General features: G+C 34.9%; 2 protein-coding genes across 8 annotated transcripts; both read right to left on the bottom strand.

The window, feature by feature from the left end:
- Positions 1–1,915: 1,915 nt before the first annotated feature.
- On the bottom strand, positions 1,916–14,599 carry LOC111796102 (inactive poly [ADP-ribose] polymerase RCD1). 7 transcript variants are annotated; one of them, XR_015421052.1, is made up of 11 exons: positions 14,437–14,597; positions 13,919–14,040; positions 8,633–9,882; positions 7,982–8,229; positions 7,447–7,544; positions 6,379–6,561; positions 6,195–6,290; positions 4,212–4,276; positions 3,237–3,376; positions 3,064–3,132; positions 1,916–2,294 (listed from the first exon to the last, which is right to left on the bottom strand). XR_015421052.1 is itself a non-coding variant. In XM_087123796.1 (9 exons), the coding sequence occupies exons 4-9, from the start codon at positions 9,748–9,750 to the stop codon at positions 4,220–4,222; spliced, it is 1,800 nt and encodes a 599-aa protein (XP_086979922.1). In that variant the 5' UTR covers positions 9,751–9,882; positions 13,794–13,827; positions 13,919–14,040; positions 14,457–14,599; the 3' UTR covers positions 4,028–4,219. The 7 variants fall into 7 exon arrangements, 4 of the variants coding, with proteins under 4 accessions (XP_086979922.1, XP_086979920.1, XP_086979921.1 ...); XR_015421051.1 differs by lacking the exon at positions 1,916–2,294 and having other exon boundaries at positions 2,309–3,132; XR_015421053.1 differs by lacking the exon at positions 1,916–2,294 and having other exon boundaries at positions 2,309–3,132; positions 3,237–3,370.
- A 960-nt stretch (positions 14,600–15,559) lies between these two features.
- Positions 15,560–18,750, bottom strand: LOC111796258 (NAD(P)-binding Rossmann-fold superfamily protein). The gene is made up of 7 exons (XM_023679020.2): positions 18,467–18,750; positions 18,183–18,285; positions 17,977–18,065; positions 17,835–17,890; positions 16,858–17,004; positions 16,525–16,650; positions 15,560–16,036 (listed from the first exon to the last, which is right to left on the bottom strand). Exons 1-7 carry the CDS (start codon positions 18,559–18,561, stop codon positions 15,756–15,758), a joined length of 897 nt encoding a protein of 298 aa, XP_023534788.2. The 5' UTR covers positions 18,562–18,750; the 3' UTR covers positions 15,560–15,755.
- Between the last annotated feature and the right edge of the window lie 194 nt (positions 18,751–18,944).

Below are 18,944 nucleotides of genomic sequence, written 5' to 3'. Positions count from 1 at the left end.
ACTTTGAAATGACCCTCCTGTCCTCATCAACCCCACACTCCAAAGAACCCTAATTTAAGCCCCTCAGTCTCATTATTCCAATTTCCAACCTCCCTACTCTTAAAACCATTCATACCAAAATGTGAAGGTTCCTTGATGTTTTATGTTTCTTTCTCTCATACATGTCATAGCTTATCAATTGTCGTAAAAACAATCAATACTCATTTCAATACAAAAGAAAACGGTGTCGTTTTGAGTAGTTTAAATCAATGGTCATTCAATTACACTCGAACTGGCCCCTACTCTACTGACTTATCAAAATAAAGGTCATGGGTGCTTGCCAAAGTTAGTACATTGATTGATTGATTAAAAACATTAAATCCTCGACCACAAGGTAAAGAGTTCAAAGTCCTACTCACCCATGTTTTTTAATTAAAAATATATATTAATAAAAAAAATGTACGTAAATCTTCACAAACAAAACTAAAATGAGTCTAATTCAACGGACTAATACATTATAAGTCGATATTTTACAACTACATTATGGCACATTTCTTCCTAACCATTCTGATGGGCAAGCAATCACTCACAAAACCAAAACCTTGAGCTACCAAAAAGAAGAAGAAACAAGATTTATATATATATATATATATATATATATATATATATATATATATATATATAGATATATGAAATAATTATTTTGAAAAAAGGAAAAAGAAGAGAATAGGGCAGAGTGGCAGTAGTTAATAGGAAGAGAGAGAAAGTAGGGTAACATAGAATGTGGAGGAAATAATTTGAACATCATTACACTTATGATTTAGTTTGGGGGCAGAAGGAGAATGGGACCCCTAACCCTACAGTTGTAGGCCCCTATCCCTTCCACTCAGATCTGGGAAACTGTTGTCCTCTTCCCATCTCAGTTGACATTTTTTTTTTCTTTTTCTCTTAAAAAAAACAAAAACATAATAATAATTGAAATTGCCTTTTTTCTTTTCCACACTAATTCACACCCACACCTCACCTTGAGTTGTGTTTTTCGAGACCTTTCTTTGTCTTTTTCCTATTATTTTTACTGTTTTACATCACACTTTTCCCCCTCCCCTCCCCTCTTTTATTTACATTATTAATTTTGAATTTAAAACTTAACTTATTATTTACCAGATTTGAAAATAATAATATACAAATATTATCGAAAAAATTACCAAATAAATCATAAAGTTGAACAATTACTTAAATCAATCAATCAGTCAAATCTATCAAATACATAGTAAATTATGTCGCTCCTGTCTCAATTTTATTTTTACCCATCACATCCATCTTTTACTAACCAATAGTTGGTATAAAATATAATATAAGAAAATAATAAGATATAACTTAATACTATAATAGTAAAATGAAAGAGATGCTTAGGTATAGAATTGTGGAGGGATAACAGTGAAAGTAAAAGAGAGAAAAGGGGGGTGACGTGGCAAGGAAGGAAAGCAGTCAAAAAGAGTGGGGCCCACAGTCAGAGGCGTTGAAAATATTGGAAGGAAAGGAAAAAATGAAATAAAAAAGGGCGCCAGAATCGAAGGAGAAAAAGAAAAATGATTTTGCTATCTATTGCTTTATGATTGATTACCTTAGCTAGATGACCGTACGGGCAGGTCGGGCAGGGAGAACGAAAACGTTTGGTTTGACAGTGACCTTACCACATGTCCTCCACTCTTTTACCCCTATGGTTCTGTCCTTGTCTGCCCGGCATTCATGCGGGGCTCCTTTTTCTCTTTTTTTTTTTTTTTTTTTTTTTTTTTTGAAAATAAACAAATAAATATATTTTATTATCTTTTAGGACAAAATTGCAATTTTGTTTTTGGACAAAACATAACTTCTCTTGAATAAAAGAATATTCTTTCCTCACATTTTGCTTTAATATTGTATTAATGAACCCTACTTCTTCTTCTTCTTTTTTTTTTTCTTTTTTTTTTTGTCCTTTTAAATGCAATAAATATAAGAAGAATGAGAATAAGAATAAGTTTTGGGGTAAGAATGCAAAGGAAGAAAAAAGGGAGGAGCAGTTGGCAAAGTTTGTGAAGAAGTTGGTTTAGGGTGAGGGGGTAAGAAATGGGAATTAAATAAGAAAAGGAGGGGTTTTAAGAAATGTCAGGGAGTCAGAAACCTTCCTCTGTAGAGGTGACAGAGACTCAGAGTTTTAAATTAAGCTTTATCCTAAAGCCGGAATTGAATCATTCATTCATAATTACTTACTTTTCAAATGCGTATTGGCAGATGGGCCTGATGTGACTTCTGCTTCCACGTGTTATCTCCACATCCTAGAGAGAGAGAGAGAGAGAACAAAAAAAAAAAAAAAAAAAAAAAAAAAAACAAGAGATAGAGAAAGAGAAACGATGCAGTCAATTCAAAAACAATTATTTGCAACTTTTCTGTTCTTTTTTTTTCCTCTTTTGATGTGAAAGGGAAGCTGAAAATGTAAAAGTAAACCAATAAAGAAAAAAAAAAAAAAGATACAGTTCAATATGTTTGGGAAGATGAAAATACAGTTCAATTTCAAAATAATAAAATTCACTAACAGATTTTTTTTAAAAAAAAATTGAAAAATGCATCACCTAGAAAGATGCTAGTCTTGGTCTTAGAAGTAATTTCAGAGCTCACTTCCAATGGTAAAAAGGAAACTGCTTTTTAGTTCTTTTAGGAAACAAAACACACACACACACACAAAAAAAAAAAAAAAAAAAAAAGGAAGTGGGTGTGTTTGTTTCATCTTTGTGACATAGTCCTTGTCTTCTTCCTTTTAGGGGCTTTTGTGGAGCAGAGGTCCCCTAAAGTCTCAAATAATTCAGAACAAACCAAGCCTTTGGGTTGCGGTTATAGGGCCATAGTAAAGCTTGTTGGACTCATTTGTGTCTCATAGGTCAAAACTTATATACATTTTGGGGATTTCCAAGTGATCCACAAGTAATCTTTAAAGCAAAATTTGGCAGTTTAAAGATATGTTGATGTGCAATTCTTATTACTACATTAGCACATTGCTAGAGAGACAGACCTCTATTGGCTCTGCATAATTTTTCAGTTTTTCTATACCTTTCTTGGGTAACAGAGGTTGAAGTAGGAGTATGATTTGAAACCCCCTCCATTTGTCAATGCTTCACACTGCTCCACAGTAATAGTGAAAGGCCATAAATGAAACTCGATCGAAGTTCCAGTAAGGGTAAAAATGGAAAAAGTAAACAGTTTCGTACGTATAATATATATACCTCTTAGCTTGGGGCGAAATGGATCCAAAAATTTAAGTTCAATCTGCAATTTACAGAATAGAAATATGCAAGAAGAATTCAAGTTCTTAACACCTCTTACTGTGCCCGAATTGGTCCAAGAATTTACTTTCATTCTGTCTCTACAAAATAGAAATATGCAATAAGAATTCAACTTTTTGAGTAAAAAATTTAGATAAAACCGACGGGTAAAAGGGCGATGATCAAGGAAAGTAAATTGAAAAGCAATGACAAATCGGCTTTTTCTAATTGACCTTTAAAGTTCAAACAATAACTCTTCTTTACCAAACCCACTGAACGTGAGCAGAGATAAAAGGGGGCTGATAATTTAAGGACGTTGACCTAGCAGAACCAAATATATACATAACATGTGAATAGTAAAGGGCTTCGTACTAGAGAAAAGGAAAAATGAACCACTTGCAAGTTTACCTGAAAAGAGTTTTGCACAGTTTCCAATTCACAAACAAACAACGACAAATAGATATAAACGGAGAAGCCTGGAGATTACTCAAGCACAACCAGGCCATATACTTGAATCAATGAACTGATCAGGTAAACAGTTGGATTAAACCAAGCAGAATCATGATTAAAAATGAACCGAAATCTACTTATTTGATACATTTTTAGAAACAGCCTTATAAGCTCAATTTTCAGTTCGTAGGCGAAAGTGGATCGAGATTTTCCTTTCACATGAGCTGTAAGTTAAATTGTAGTAAATTGAGGACAAGTATGAAAAGATGCAGAAAATTGTAATGCAAAAGGTAAGATAGGAATAGAAGCAATTGACTGAGTTTATATAAATAATTGATTAACCGAGATGTTCACAAATATAATAAATAGCAACTGTCTCACATAGCTTATATAGAGACGTTCACAAATCAGGTCGACAAATTCAAAGACAAAATAACAGTAGGCAAACTCCATATGATGGAAGGAACCTAAAAACAAACTTCTTACCAACAACCTCAACATTCTTTCTCCTCCTTCGGAACTTTTAAAGAACATGGAGACTTCGGAGGTAGCTGAAACGAGAAAATATTACTTGAGAATTTGCGTGTAACAGAACCGCAATAATCATCCATGATAAACTCCAAAAAGAAAAGTGACATGATCGACAGAGGGGAGTATGGTTATTGAAGATAGTTGCTTACTTGGATCTTGCATTTCTTTCCTCCCTGAAAGCTCGATTTCTAATTTTTAAAAATGACAATTTCCTCTACTACCATGTTTTACATTTTAATTCAAGGTTAAAAATGAAAACAAGTTTATATTACAACCAAAATTTAGTGGCCCGTCTGATAACAGTTGTAATGTTGATTCTGTTTCCAAAGATCATGCTTGCTAGCAATCTTTTATCGTTATCCGGAGAAAAAAATTAATTGAAGACGTGAAATTTCAAAGGCAGAGAAGATCCAACTCCCAATCTACTGAAGATAAAATTTTACAATATATTATAAGAAAAGAACCCCCGACACCAAGAATACATAATTTATCAAGAAAAAGCCAAGAAAACAGGAAAATCCAAGAAAAAATAAAAAAATAAATAAGAAGACAGACTTTCTTTCATGTTAAAGAATTTATTATTCCTCTCAACTCATAAGTCATAAACACCAAGAAGATTCTAACATGCGGCAACAATAAGATACTTCTATATATATATATATATTTGTTTTTTTTTTTTTTTTCTGAAAGGAGAGTCCAGGCACGAAGGAGAGGAGATGGGCATAAGGGGAACCCATTTTCCCACTGAAGTTGGAAAAGAAATGTCATAAATTCCCAGCAAATTTGAAATTAGAAATAAGTTAGTCTTCGGTAACAAACATTTTTGAAGATTAAAAATTGCATGTGAAACCTTCCTTGCAGCATGGATATGAGAATAGAACAGCGAACAAGACTAAATACATAACACAATCTTCATCTAGTATCACTGAGACAGAAATATCACTTTTGAAGTGATTCCGGGATTCCCCATAGTTGTATGTGAGAATGAAAGGTTAGCTAAACTCTCAACCTTTTAACTGTTTCCTGGCCAACAGAAAAATTCCAATTCCTATAGCAATCTATTTTAGAAGGGGTGGAGAGATCTATGGAGGAGGTATGAGAGGTGGAGAGATTAACGCATCCTCATGGGCTTCCCATTGATCTGATTTTTTTATAACTAGGGAACGACCCAACACCAATATGTGATTAGAAGAAAGTTGTCCAATGGTACATCTATCTGATGCTTCTTGAACATGCAAGATCGAGATTATTTAGCAGGCAGGCATCCCTAGAAAGAACAAAGCTTTCCTTTGGAAGAATGAAATAAAGGGAGCTTGGACAGACCCAACACCAATATGTGATTACAAGAAAGTTGTCCAATGGGAAATCAAAGTTGAAGTTTTCTTTTTAACTAAAGAGGTGTGTTCTCTGCAAACGAGAATTGGAAGCCCAGCCCATCCACACGTTTTTCTCACAAAGCCCCTTTGTTCATACTATTTGGTTTTAAACCCTAAGCTGATTTGGTACGAATTTCTGTTCAATAGCAATACAGCCCTCATTCAGATTATTACTAGCACTTCATTCAAAGGGGCCGCTAGAATTCTCTGGGCCAATGCAGTGACGGTCACTCTTATGAGAGTTTGGTTTGAGAGGACTCGGGTATTCTTCAAAGATGGACTTCTTCATCCTGAGGAATTTTGGGAATCAATTAGACTCTTTGAATCTATATGGTGTTTGGTGAGGGGAGAGTAGGAGGACAGATCTAACGCCTATGTAACTTCTTTAGCTTTTTGGCAACTGTCTGCAGAAAATCAAGCAAATAGCCTTTCACATGGAAAGAATTTGTAAAACATAATGTTGACCAGCTGCGCATAATCCAGATTAAAATGCCAGTATTTCGCATTACAACCAAACAACTCAACACCGTACAAGAACTGAACATATATACATAGCACATACCTTGCAATGGAGACTCGTTAGCATAGACCTCAGTAATGGATCCCCAACAATGGACCTCAACCTTCGGATGAATTCGTCCCTACTGATCTTCTTTTCCTAATATGTAACCAAGAAAAGGACTATCAAGATTATAGACTATACAAATAAAAATACAGGAATGCACTTACAGACACTTTTCACTTACTCTAAATAAGCCATAATGACTCTTCACCAATTTCATGTTATCAAGAGAAACTTCTTTTGAAATGGCATCAAACAACATTGAAAAGTGCATCCAGGGGGACTTGGGAATCTTCAACAAGCTTGATCCATGGTCAAGCTTTTCTGTGCATCTCTTTTCAGGAGCTGGCGACGACACACAGTCCTCCTAAAAAGTAAGATTTCCCTAAATATTAACAGCTAGAGATAGAAGGAAAGAAAACAGTCTAGCTTTAATGATTTGAACGCCTCAGACTTGCTTCTCTGTTCACGTGTTCGCCTTGTATGATCTTCTAAAGAGGATTTCTTTAAAGTTTTTTACAAAACCTTTTTTTTCTTAAGTAAAAAAAAAAACGTTGTATTGATACAATAAAAACTCATCATGCTTGCAGAGGACAGAAATCTCCAATGAGTATTATTCAAAACTATGATATTCCGCAAATAAATAATTAATTCCCGGTTCTCATCCTTTGCTTTAAAAGTTCCATTGTGTTAACAGAAGAAATTTTGCATTTCTTCTAAACCTATGCTGCATAACAGCTTCAAAATTTTTAATTTCCCACCAAGAACCCAATTCGTCGCTCACAGTTTTGACCACAAGGGCCTAGAAACACGACTGTTTCCTCCTTCCTACAAGGAATCCTGTAATCTGACTTTCCCAGAATGCTAGGCAACGTGCCAATTGAAATAGTTTAAGAGTAACGTAATAGTGTGATAATCAAAGGGAAAAAGTAATTTGAATAGTGATGCCCAAACCTAGGAATTAGAAACGTGGCAGTCAATGCATAATGTTAAAAGGTGGCAGGGAAGAAACAAAGACAAATTAGCTTAACTATGCGTGGGAATAAAGGCTTTGGCAGAACAAGAATGGGGGAAACCTTGGGAAATCTATGCTGGCTCAAAATCAAGTTCAAATCATGTTGAATAAATAGTATAATCGTAGGTTCACAAGCTCACAACTTGCAAAAGTGGCAGTTAAACCTGGTTATTGTAGAACTAAAACCCCAGAAAATCCCGCATACAACATAATATTAGAACCTATAGATGGCCTTACTGATTCAATCGAAGAGCAATTTAACTGCAACTGGTCCCGAAGCCCTTTTGAATCAATTCCTCTGTTTTGAACAGCTGGAACCCCTTGAACAAATAAACCTTAAACAAAAAAACCTATTTAATAACATCTATGAAGAGTAAAGAAGTAACAAAAAGATTATTAAAATAGTAACTCAGATTTCCACAAGTCCCCCGGCAAAGAAAAAGCAGGGAGAGAGAAGAGAGCTAAAATATATAAATAATGAAAGAACATCATAGCATTCATGCATCCTCATAAGTTCACATTTTTCTCCAGGTACATGTGCCACACAAGATTAAAAGAAAATTATGAACCCATAATCAAGAAATGAGCTTGCCGTTTGTAATTGTTTGTTAGGTCTTGTTTTACCTGATTGGAGGCCACTTCTTTAGCACGTTTCCTTTTTTTTTTTTTGTATATCTATACTTTTTTTTTAACTTTTTCCTCAATGAAAGTTTGGTTATTCATAAAAAAAAAGTAAACAAGAAATGAGCATGGCAACCAAAAGAGAGCTTACCACGTTCAGGAGGACTTGATGTTAACTTGAAACTGACAACATACTCCGGGAAAATGTGGCTTTTCATATTCATATTCCAAACTATATATTGACTTGGATTATGAAGGTCATCTACTCCACTGTCAAAGTTTACAGAACTGGGACGACATGGTCTACATCCAGGAGTGACAACTTCCACATTTCCCAATATGACATGACAGAACACTATGTATCTAACCCCTTTTTCATCTTCATCACAATTGTCCGCACTGAACCAATGCAGAATTTGATCTCCATGAGTAATAAGGCAGAACGAAAGAGTTATCCATACAGCTAAAGCTAAAAATAACATACTGCATTTGTTTAAGATACTATTTCAGTATTGTGATGACCATAATATAATTCTTTTTCATGAAGATTCATTTGCATGATTATATGTTGTAAAAAGAGAATGGAAGAGGTGGTGATTTTCTTTAACATGAGGTGTGTGGGTTCAAACACCAAAAAATGACAACCAGAATTTGTGTTCTTCCCTAGGGTTGAGAGGTCCATAAAACTTACAAAAACGTGAAAAGATAAATCATAATAAGCTAGCTATTAGCCTATTATCTTATCTTTACAATAAACTGCCATTAAATTACATACACTACTTAACTAAGGATGAAATGATACCTAAGATGTGCGCAGCTTGTAGGTGAAAGGTGAACACCATATGAGGATGTAAGCTTTAGTCCGGAGTGACCTACCCCATATAGCATGCTACCAGATAATACATCCTTATTCCCAGCTAGCCAACCATATTGAACATTGGCATTCCCACGACTCTTCCTGGTTATCTCTATTTGTTTTTGAAAAATATCTGATATATCCTGCATTAAATGACTAGACCAACGTTTGACCTCGAGTACTTCAATGTTGTTCTTAGTAGATCTCATGCCCATTAAGAACATATTTTTTACATCATCAGAATCCAGAGTTGAATGCATTAGCTCATCTTGAGGCGTCATCGAACAACCAATCTCTCTAATTCCTCCATCTGCCTCTTGCATTTCAGCAACAGGTTTCTGACTTTCAGTTTCACTGCCTTCCCAATCCCCATCAATATCACAAGATTTTTCTTTGATAATATGTATCTTGTTGTCTCTATTGGACTCTTCAATATACTCTTCTGATTGAGAACTATTCGATCCAGTTATTCCAATTTCAAGATGCAAATTGATCTCTCTCATTCCTGTATGGTTTGATAGTGCAACATCAGAAGCGTCTTCCAGCTCATACTGGTGGAACTGATGCATCTCACTGTCAACTGAATAAAATTCTGGAAAGAAACATCGACCATTGTCATCAATCCAGCCAATGTGCTGCTGAATAGCTGTTTTCAGTTCTACTTGGATCATATACAGAGCATCTAGCAGCAAATGACGACCACTAAATTCCACTTCAATTGCCGCATTTTTAATCTGAAACTGTTTCCTAATCAACTCAACAATTATCTGAGGGTAATCTACCCAATCCCCATCTTCGTAATATAGAAACCTCTGGGGAAGTCCACTTCTGCTAAAATTTTTATAGTTCCTAAGAAAAGATCTTCTAGAGTTTGACCCCCAACTGACTTCACAGTCATCGAGTCTCTTGCACTTGGCATGTCTATTCCTAGATGAGGTCAACTTGGACAAAAATGCATTGTAGCCAGCTCCAACATGTGCCGTGCCTTCATTTGCCCTTTTCCTCTTCAAACCCACAACGATCTTTTTGCCATTATCCAGAACCTTAGTTAACTTTGTTTCCATTTCATCTACAAGATCACAATCCTTATCTACAAACTATATCCTAAAAGGTCAACTGTTAGGAAAATATTTACAGATCTCCTCTTCGGAATCCAGGGGTTAGAAAAACCATGCAATTGAGATAATTCATAAACCCTGCAAAAGAAATTTAGTTGTTGAACTTTCAATTAATTTAAATTGCAGATTCTTGGTCTGAAATATAACAATACTGCCCCAAAGATGAGCGCAATATCTTATAAAAAATCACTTGGCATATTCAACTTCCAGATAAGAAATTTTTTTGCAGAACAACAAATGACTAGCAAAAGAAAAGATAAAATCAGTCTGTAGAACTAATGTAAAATATATTAACATCACACAGACAGTCAACGGATGATGTCACTGAAATAATTCCTAGTTTTTCCAAGATAATTTCCTGCATCACAGGAGCCCACAGTAAAATGGCATTGTTGCAGGAATAGGAAGTCCTCAATATACAACTTTTCTGATGGGTCTGTAAGAGACAAAAAAGATCTCCTTTTTAACAATTTTATGAGCAGACCTGAGGAATGTAGCAAAACTAGAAAAGGAGCATGCAAAGTAACAAATAAGAATACAAAAATAATCCCGTACTGAAAAATAACAGAACGCAGGGGATAATATTTATAAAAAGACATTGAATAGAAAACACAAAAACAATATTCATCATGTCAAACTTTTTTCCCTGGACCAGAAATCTCAATGTCATGATACAGTAAATTCCAGCGGATGGAGCAGTTTGGGTAATATTCAAGAAAAGAATCATAGTCTTCATAGCTCCTTCATAATGAGTCGGAATACCAGCATCAGAATTTAGCTTCTCAATAGATTAATGCTTTCCCTACGCAATAAATTTGTAATAAAACAATTGGCATGGTCTTCAAAGCCCTCCATAGACAAATAAAAGGTGAGAATCTGTTCTGTAAGAACCATTTGACGGCTCCTTGGCTTCACAAATGCCATGGTTCATGGAATATTATAATCCAGCTTCCAACTCGGTGCACCGGGACGACATATCAACGAAGATCTCCACATATTTTCCTGTTTCTTGTTAACACATATCTACACCATCTGATTTGATCCGTCCAGTTCACTGATATTTACAACAGTCGAGTTCCATACATATTCTTCTGTTCTCTTCACCAATACATACACAATTGGTTTCTGTACCAGTTCAATTCTGTTCTGCTCACTTACCATGCAACAAGTCCAGTAAATGAACAATAGATTCAAGATCCAGCCTTCCATAGATTTACAAAATTGGACACTGGAGTGCCATCCGTCCAAACTAAATATCATTCCAAAAAAAGAATAAGAGCCACAACTTAAGTAAATATTTTGGACAATAGATCAAAAAAACCTCTTTACACCACTTTCAAATCTGTATCATGTATCAATTCATCATAACTCAAAAGAAATGAAGACGATATGTAAGTCAAGATCAGGAACAAACAAGAAAAGGGAGCCAAGAAGCACAAGGATCTATTTCTTTCCTTCAGAATTATGTTCCAGGTGACATTAGCCAAAGAAGGAATTCCCACTGTTATAATTCACCTAATAGTTGCCCTCTTTGTCCTAGAGTTCGTAATCTCAACATCACTTCTTCATATATTGTTCTTACCCTCAATTTTAAAGGTGCCATCTTCAGTGTACTTTTGATGTTCAGCATGTGTTCCCCTTCCCACCCTCCAAGACTCAACTCAATTATTGCTTAGCCACCATTTCAAACAAAACCTGAAAGCCTTATCCATTAAAATCTTCTTTGGAATACTTTGATGGAAAAGAAGAATATAAATTTCCACCGTCTTTGTTGAGGTACCTATTCTTTTTAGGACTTCGCTTTGGTGCTCCCTAAATAATTCTTTTGTAAATATGACTCTTTATCTATTAGCACCATTGGAGAATTTTTTTTGTTTAGGCGATGTCTCATCAACCTTTTTTCTTTTGCAGTGTTCACTCCTTATCAAAGTCTGGCAGTTTCCCATTAAAAAAGAAATAGCTCCTTTCTAATCTTAATATTGATCACTTAAATATATCTAGTTTAATATGAATCCTTCAGAAATTCACGTGGTTGTTAGGCCATCAGAAATCAAAAGATCAAGTAATCTCATTGTCACAAAAAGTAAAAGACACTATACCTTCGTGCAACCTTCGTATATTATGCATAAATGTGACAACAAGTCTTTGAATAATTTGTTTCTCCTTTGTCGACATAGTAATGGGCTTTCTGCAAGTTACTACATGAGTATGGTATTTTGAAGGTTTCTAAGGCAATTTTAATTCTTCTGTGATCTAATACTTCTCGATTTATTAATAGGTTTTATTCAAGTTTCTCAATGATCATAACTCATTTTCCTTTAGGGTAGGGTGGAGTGCCACTCACCTCTGTGCTTTATCAATATGAAACACTTTAGTGCTAGACCTTTTTTTAATAATTTCTTCTATTTCTCAGTAAGATTATGTCTTATGCTCTCATGGCTCAAGCAAAAATCCTTGTCCTTTCTCTAATGGTTGTAATTGCAATATTAATTTTGAGTTTTAACGAGATGAAAGAGACCCTGCCTTTTTAATAAAATATCTACAGGATTAATGTGCATGCCCCAATTACTCCTGTAGACCACATTTGTATCCAAAATAAGAAAAAGGATCCAACTCATGCGTTGAGCATGTCAACCTCCATGATAGACGTCATTTTTCAAAAAGAAAGCAGAAATAAATAAAAATATCATATAGCTAACAATAAGGACAGACTGCATACGGAGAAATGAATTTAAAAAATAGCAATAATAATAGATCAAGAGCATGAATCTAGGAACCACGAAGGCAAAAACAAAAAAGCAGACAAAAATTCTAAATTTGTGTGAACAAAGTATTGCTAAACATAATACTTACATCAAAAGATTAAAAAAAACACCCATGTCAATTGCCACTTAATCAAAAATTCTAAAAGATATCTTTAACATCATTATTATTGTCACTAATAGGATTAAGTTATTCTATAAATTTTTGCCTTCAATGTTTTTAAAGCCTAAGGGATAAAAGTAGCAATAGTTCAAATTGTTAAAACTCAAACCTTAACATTTTAAAGAATGGGGCAAATTAGTATTATTTTTCTAATCATTATACAAGACGTAGAGACTTAAAGACTCAATGTGTTTTCATAGAGAATTTAAGCCTCAGTGAATTTTCATAGAGATGTAATACTCTCCTGTGAAATGCACAAGCCACGTATGGTTCAAAGAATGCATAAGTTTTGAGGCTAAAAGTTAATCTTGCCACGAGATGAGCTTCAAGGCGTAAGCTTCAATAGCCTTTTAAGACAATAATTCTCTCCCTGACATTTACAACTACAGAGTGCACATATACACCTTCCTGTCTCTCGCTCTCTCTCTCTCTCTTAGTCTCTCTCGTTGGATCGTTCAATCTCCCTTCTATCACATTTCATTCTCTAAAACCCAAACTGTCCTTCATGGTTTTTCATTGTTTGTTGCTGCTCGTTGGCCATCACTGCTTGTAGTTTACCATTTTCGCTCTTCGCCACTCATCGTTCAATCTCCCCTCTCTCTTCATTCTCTCAAAATCCAAACTGCATTCACCATCGTTCATTGTTCGTCGGTGCTCGATTCACCACTGTCTGTCGTTTACAACTTCTCACTCTTCGACGCTCATCATTCGTCATTTGCCAACACTTCTCATTTTGATTCTTTTGTTTTGTCGTCTCCTAACTCAAAATCTCAAATGCTCCCAACCCGACAGTAATAGAATGATTGGAATGGGTTAGGTAGCCCTCTCTAATCAGGTAGGTGGCGTCAAGGAATTGACCAACCCAAAAATTCGAGAAAATCCATAAAATACCCCCAAACTCGACCGATGTACACCCCTACTATCTACTATCAAACAAGACAAATTTCTCTAACAACGATCCATGGGCTTTACTCTACCATGTATGTCCTCGAGGATAAAATAGGAGAATAAAGGTCAAGGGCTCGTCAAATATCAAAAGAAAGAGTTGTTCCAAAGATGAATACCTTGTGTCCCCTTATAAACAGAAAAATCCCCCACCTAGATAAAAGGAACAGAATATTTGCCAAAACATTTCTAAATTACAATGGTCTATCAGATGGTAATAAAATAAGATTCGAGCAAACAATACCGTTGTCTGCAATCAGCGGTCATCCTGCACAATAGGGCCCTTTTCCCCATTATCCGCAGCCACCAAAAATCAGTCAAATTATACCCCAAGTCGCTAACATACCATTGAAATTCTTCAAAAGACTGTTCATAGAAAATAAACCGGAAGCAATTAGGGGTAAAATCATAGGTGAGCAAAAAAAAAAAAAACTAAAATGTTCCATATAAGATACTTCTTATTGAAGAAAACGAATTATCGAAGCAAGAAGATCTCAAAAAAACGTAATAAACTTTTTGAAAACTGAAACAACATTGTCAATTGGTTCCAAAACATCAACAGAGAAAATCCAGTACCTGATTTACACATACATAATCACATAAGCAGAAATAAACAGTTGAAATCCACAAAAAGACCTCAAAGTCGCAAAATCAAGCCAAATTAAAAAAAAAAAAAAAAAAAAAAAAAAAAAAAAAAAAAACACAGACCAAATCAAACAACAACAAAAAATAAAAATATGAAAGAAACCGAAAGAGAATTACACAAGATCTGAGAACGAAACATTCAGACGATGAACTAGACGAAAGGGAGGAATCTAGGTCTTCGGAGGTGGATTCAGCGCGAAGCGTTGCGAAGGAGCGGGAAAGAGATGAAACGACGCCGTTGGTTGGAAAACATCTAAGACTTATATTCGAGTGGGGGAAGTGGACTCGGGCAAGTCCTTGTGATAGCGACGTGAAAGTAAAGGTGCTTGGAGCCGAAGTTCACGGGGACAACGTTAAAAAAACGGTGTCGTTTTACGAATGTAGAGGAGGCCCCACAGTGGCTTGTCTTCTTTTAATTCGTGGAAGGCCGATTCTCCTCCTTATCTTCGTGGAACACCACCTTGAAGAATAATTGATTGTCTAATACATTGATAAATTAAAAAATTAAAAAAAATTAAAAAATCTATTAAATATAAAATTAAAAGTTTAAGGATGTATTGATTTTTTTAATTAAATAGATATAAAATTAAAATTTGAAGATAAAAATATATATATATTAAACTTTAAAAACTAAATTTGTAAGAAATAAAAAGTGAAAAATAAACAGAGACAAGGATGGTGCTTCTTCTTCGGGATTCAGCCTTTTTCAGTACTACTCCGTGCTGTCTGTCAGCAAAGTATGCGCCAAGTTGTTGTCTCAAATGTATTGGATTCAGATTCAATTGGTTTTAAAATCAATTATTTTTCCTATTTAATATCCTTCTAAAAAAAAACACTTTTAATTATTCATACCTAATTTTTATTTAAAAATGTGAAACCAAACAATAAATTTATATTGAATTATTAAATGTAAATTTCAAAATAACTTTAGGAAAAATATCTAAATTTGCATCAAACCCGCTCATTAATTTTATATTGTTTCGCGTAAGACAGTTATAACAACCACTATAGTTAATATTTAATTTTATCTTTTATAAGCTATAACATTTCTTAATTAAAGGACATTCCACGTCAATAGATTAAATGTGTTTGTTTTTTATGCTATATATATTTTAATTATTTTTAAATTTGAAATATCAATTCAATCTTTATAAGTTGGTTTCATTCAATTTAGTCTCTATACATGCCCTACAAAATATAATATAAAATTAATTTTCAAAAGTATCTTATAGATCATGTATAAATTCATAAAATTAACTGATTTATTAAATAAATAGATAAAACCATTGATCAAATTTGTAATTATAAAAGTTCCGAACCAAATAGCCACAAACTTATAATTTAACCAATAAAATATTATATATAACATATATCTATATCTATATATATATATATAATTAGAAAAACTAACTTCCAAGATTATGATATTTTTCAAATCACGCTCTCACTTTCGCTGCAGCTTCCTTGATCTGTTCAATAGTGAAAACACCAAACATGTCGTCATCCCCGATCGCATTGATAGTAGCAAGTGCCAAATCGTCCACGCTGACAGGGGGGGCCAGAAAAATGTCAGAAGCTGGAATGGAACTTAGAGGTTTAATGAAGTTTCCCAAGGCGGACAGAATTTTTTCCACTGGTTCTCCAACCAAGTCCAGGGGAATCTCAAAGCCATCTACCCTCCTTTTTCCATATATGAAACCGGGCCTCAGTACAACTCCTGCAAATCAATGAACAATATGGCTTACTTAAAGTGAATAAGAAATTTCTGGACAGCTATGAGGGTTGTTCAGAAGTTCGACAAAAAACATAATGGTTTTATGTTTAGCCGTTCAGATGAGGATCATCTAGCAAGAACAAGAACAAAAGTTCGAGAGATTCATCCCAAAGGTTAGAGAGAATACCCTCTAAGAACAAAGTTCTATTTCAAATAATATTCAAAGAAAAAGAGGTTTTTTGTAGCCTTACAATAAATAAACAAAGAACTAATTAAGCACCAATCAACCCAAAATTAACAACTAGACTAATTATCTAATCTCTCAACCTCCTATATCACTAATCATAGTTCATTGGGGCATGGGATGATACATCTTCACGAAGTATTTAAGTGAAAGAGTTTTTTACTTTATTGCCTACTTGGTTTATGAACAAAAATGCTGACCCCCAGTGTGGGTCATTGTAAAAACTGGAAGGCACGTAGAAATTTACCAGATCTTGGAAATTTGGAGAGGACTGCAGACTCTGCTTCCCTCTTTCCAGTGAAGTATGAAGAGGAAAGTAGAAAAGAAGGTAGATTGTAATCGTGGACTGATATTAAGACAAACTTGGGAATTCCTGCCAGGAAGAAAAATCTTTAGAACAGTGCAGTTAACAATGTAACATGGATCATAAAATCACAAAAAAATCGAACTGTGCAACAGAAATTTCGAACAAATAACCTCAAGTGCTGGGTTTTACAGACTTGAGAGGGTTGGAGATAATTTCATAAAGATCAATAACAGGTTGTTACTAGTCAAAATGTGAAATCCAAAAATTGCTTACCAAAATCATATGCAGCATTCACAGCCACAATGTTGGCCTCGCCATTAATTCTTTTCATCTGTTCCTCACTGCCAAAACCTCCAACTGTTGAGACCACCGCTGTAGCCCCAACAAGTACCTCATCCCAGTTGAGGTAGAAAACATCTCCTGAATCAAGAAGTTCATTTTTATACCCTCATGTATGGAGAGGTGAATGGTTTATTTTTTGTATTTTATATGTATAAAAAGGAAGTGACTATTAACTTCATGACAATCAAGTACAAGCTTCTATACTATTTCCGTTTACACACTGCCTACGAATACCAAAAATTGTAGAACTTCCTAAATTCATCCAGAATACTAGATGTGAATTGTGATAATCGCTGCAAAGGGGTAAGGTGTTGTAACTAAACATATTAAAACGCAGAAATATTGACAAAGATGTAGACAATATAAGAAAGTTTGTCTCACATTTCTAATTGATATTGTCATCAGTAGACTATGTACAAAGGCGAGTGGATGCCAAAATGAGACTCGACATTATTTGAACCTTCCTCGTGACAACAGTCAGAGGGGAAATTCTTTTGTGCCTCAATTTGATCTTATGCTTGAAAATCGAAAAAAAATCCCTTATTTCTTTCTTTGACATCCAAAAGCTGCATATGTTTTGAGAGTTTTTACAAATCTTACTCTCCATGTCTCCCTAATAAAGATCTACACTTGAAAATTTTGCCTTGAGCAAATGACTTTTTCCTTTTTCCACGATCTCCAGACATAAAAACCTTTGTCTGTAAAAAAGAATCTCTCACTTCTCAAGGACAAATCAAGATAATTGGAAAACTAACACTTAAACATGTAGGTCGTTGATGCAGCATTTATTCCATATTTTTACTCGAGATATTCCTAAGTTCTATATTTTACCCACTGCCTGAATTCTTCTGATGAACCAGCTGATAAAAAAATCCCGAAGTGCTGACACACCAAGAAAAAAAACTTGCCTGGAACCCAAGTAACTTGATCTACCCATGAACTTGAATAGGTTGGACGACCTGACCTGCATAATATGACGTTCGAATGAAACTGCATACAGGCAAAGGGGACATGAAGAGAGAATAAAATAACGTTAAATCGTTACAGAACCTGCTAACACTAATAACTTCAATGCCCTTGGATACTGCCGCTTTGCATATGGCAGATCCAACGAATCCACTGCCTCCTATGACCACAACCTACTAAGATAAGCACACAGACAAAGTAGGAAATGATCAATTAGCTGAAATGATGAAACAGAATTTACTACCAACCATGTGAAAAAATCAAAGGTACTGCTCTAACGCAGAGCATACCTTCTCACTTCTAACATCAGCCACTACATCTATAGTATTCGACTTATATTCATCACTCACTCCCGCGTCCGCATAGCTGCATCTAACTCCAAACATGCATGAACTGAAATATGACCAAACAAACCCTAATTACTAACAGATACAGTCTCAGTCGTACCATATTACGCCATTGAGAGCGCCACAAGCCACGAAATCGAAAAACGCGCGAAAAATTCACGCAACAAATCGAACGCTAAACTAAACAAGCGATCGAATTAGAAAAAACAACAGAAGAATAAACAAACCGGCTTTGTGAGTGGAAAGCGGAGCGAGGTCGGAACGATAGTCTGGGGAGAACGGCAGCTGAGGAAGCAGCAGGGGAGAAGAAAATCGACGCCATGTTGTGTGGAAATCGAAATGTGAACACTGAGTTACTATGCAATTGGAGCGTGGACGAGAGAAATGGAAGATGGTGTATTGAGAAATTGAAGGGAGAAGAGTTTGGTTATGGGCTATGGCTGTGGATTTTTTTCGGTAGTTGCTGGTAGCAGACGCCCCTAAAACACTCGTCACAGATTTTCCACTCGAGGACGACGACGTTTAAACAAAATCAATTGTATAATACACGTTTGTGGTTCACTTTTTATTTAATTTTTTCCCTTTTAATTCATAAACCGTTAAATTTATCTAGTAAAAAAATTGTGTTCCAATAATTATAGTTAATTACTGATTTATTAATCATCATTAATACACACTTACTGACATTTAAAACGCTATTTTTTT

Source organism: Cucurbita pepo, chromosome 5, assembly GCF_057944985.1.
Source record: "Cucurbita pepo subsp. pepo isolate OVF chromosome 5, ASM5794498v1, whole genome shotgun sequence".
In the NCBI taxonomy this organism is placed as follows: Eukaryota; Viridiplantae; Streptophyta; class Magnoliopsida; order Cucurbitales; family Cucurbitaceae; genus Cucurbita; species Cucurbita pepo.
Note: the sequence above shows the minus strand (reverse complement) of the source record. Positions and strands in the feature narration are given on the sequence as shown.

What these genes read in the sequence shown, in the direction of transcription:
- LOC111796102 (XM_087123796.1), bottom strand. Translation starts at nt 9,750, where the DNA reads ATGGAAACAAAGTTAACTAAGGTTCTGGATAATGGCAAAAAGATCGTT. An exon ending in ATTGCTCTTCGATTGAATCA is followed by an intron (nt 6,562 to 7,446) that starts GTAAGGCCATCT and finishes CTTACTTTTTAG; the next exon opens with GAGGACTGTGTGTCGTCGCC. An exon ending in GTCATTATGGCTTATTTAGA is followed by an intron (nt 6,291 to 6,378) that starts GTAAGTGAAAAG and finishes GTTACATATTAG; the next exon opens with GAAAAGAAGATCAGTAGGGA.
- LOC111796258 (XM_023679020.2), bottom strand. Translation starts at nt 18,561, where the DNA reads ATGGCGTCGATTTTCTTCTCCCCTGCTGCTTCCTCAGCTGCCGTTCTC. An exon ending in TCAAGTTACTTGGGTTCCAG is followed by an intron (nt 17,005 to 17,834) that starts GCAAGTTTTTTT and finishes TTCTTGATTCAG; the next exon opens with GAGATGTTTTCTACCTCAAC. An exon ending in GAATGCTGCATATGATTTTG is followed by an intron (nt 16,651 to 16,857) that starts GTAAGCAATTTT and finishes TCTTCCTGGCAG; the next exon opens with GAATTCCCAAGTTTGTCTTA.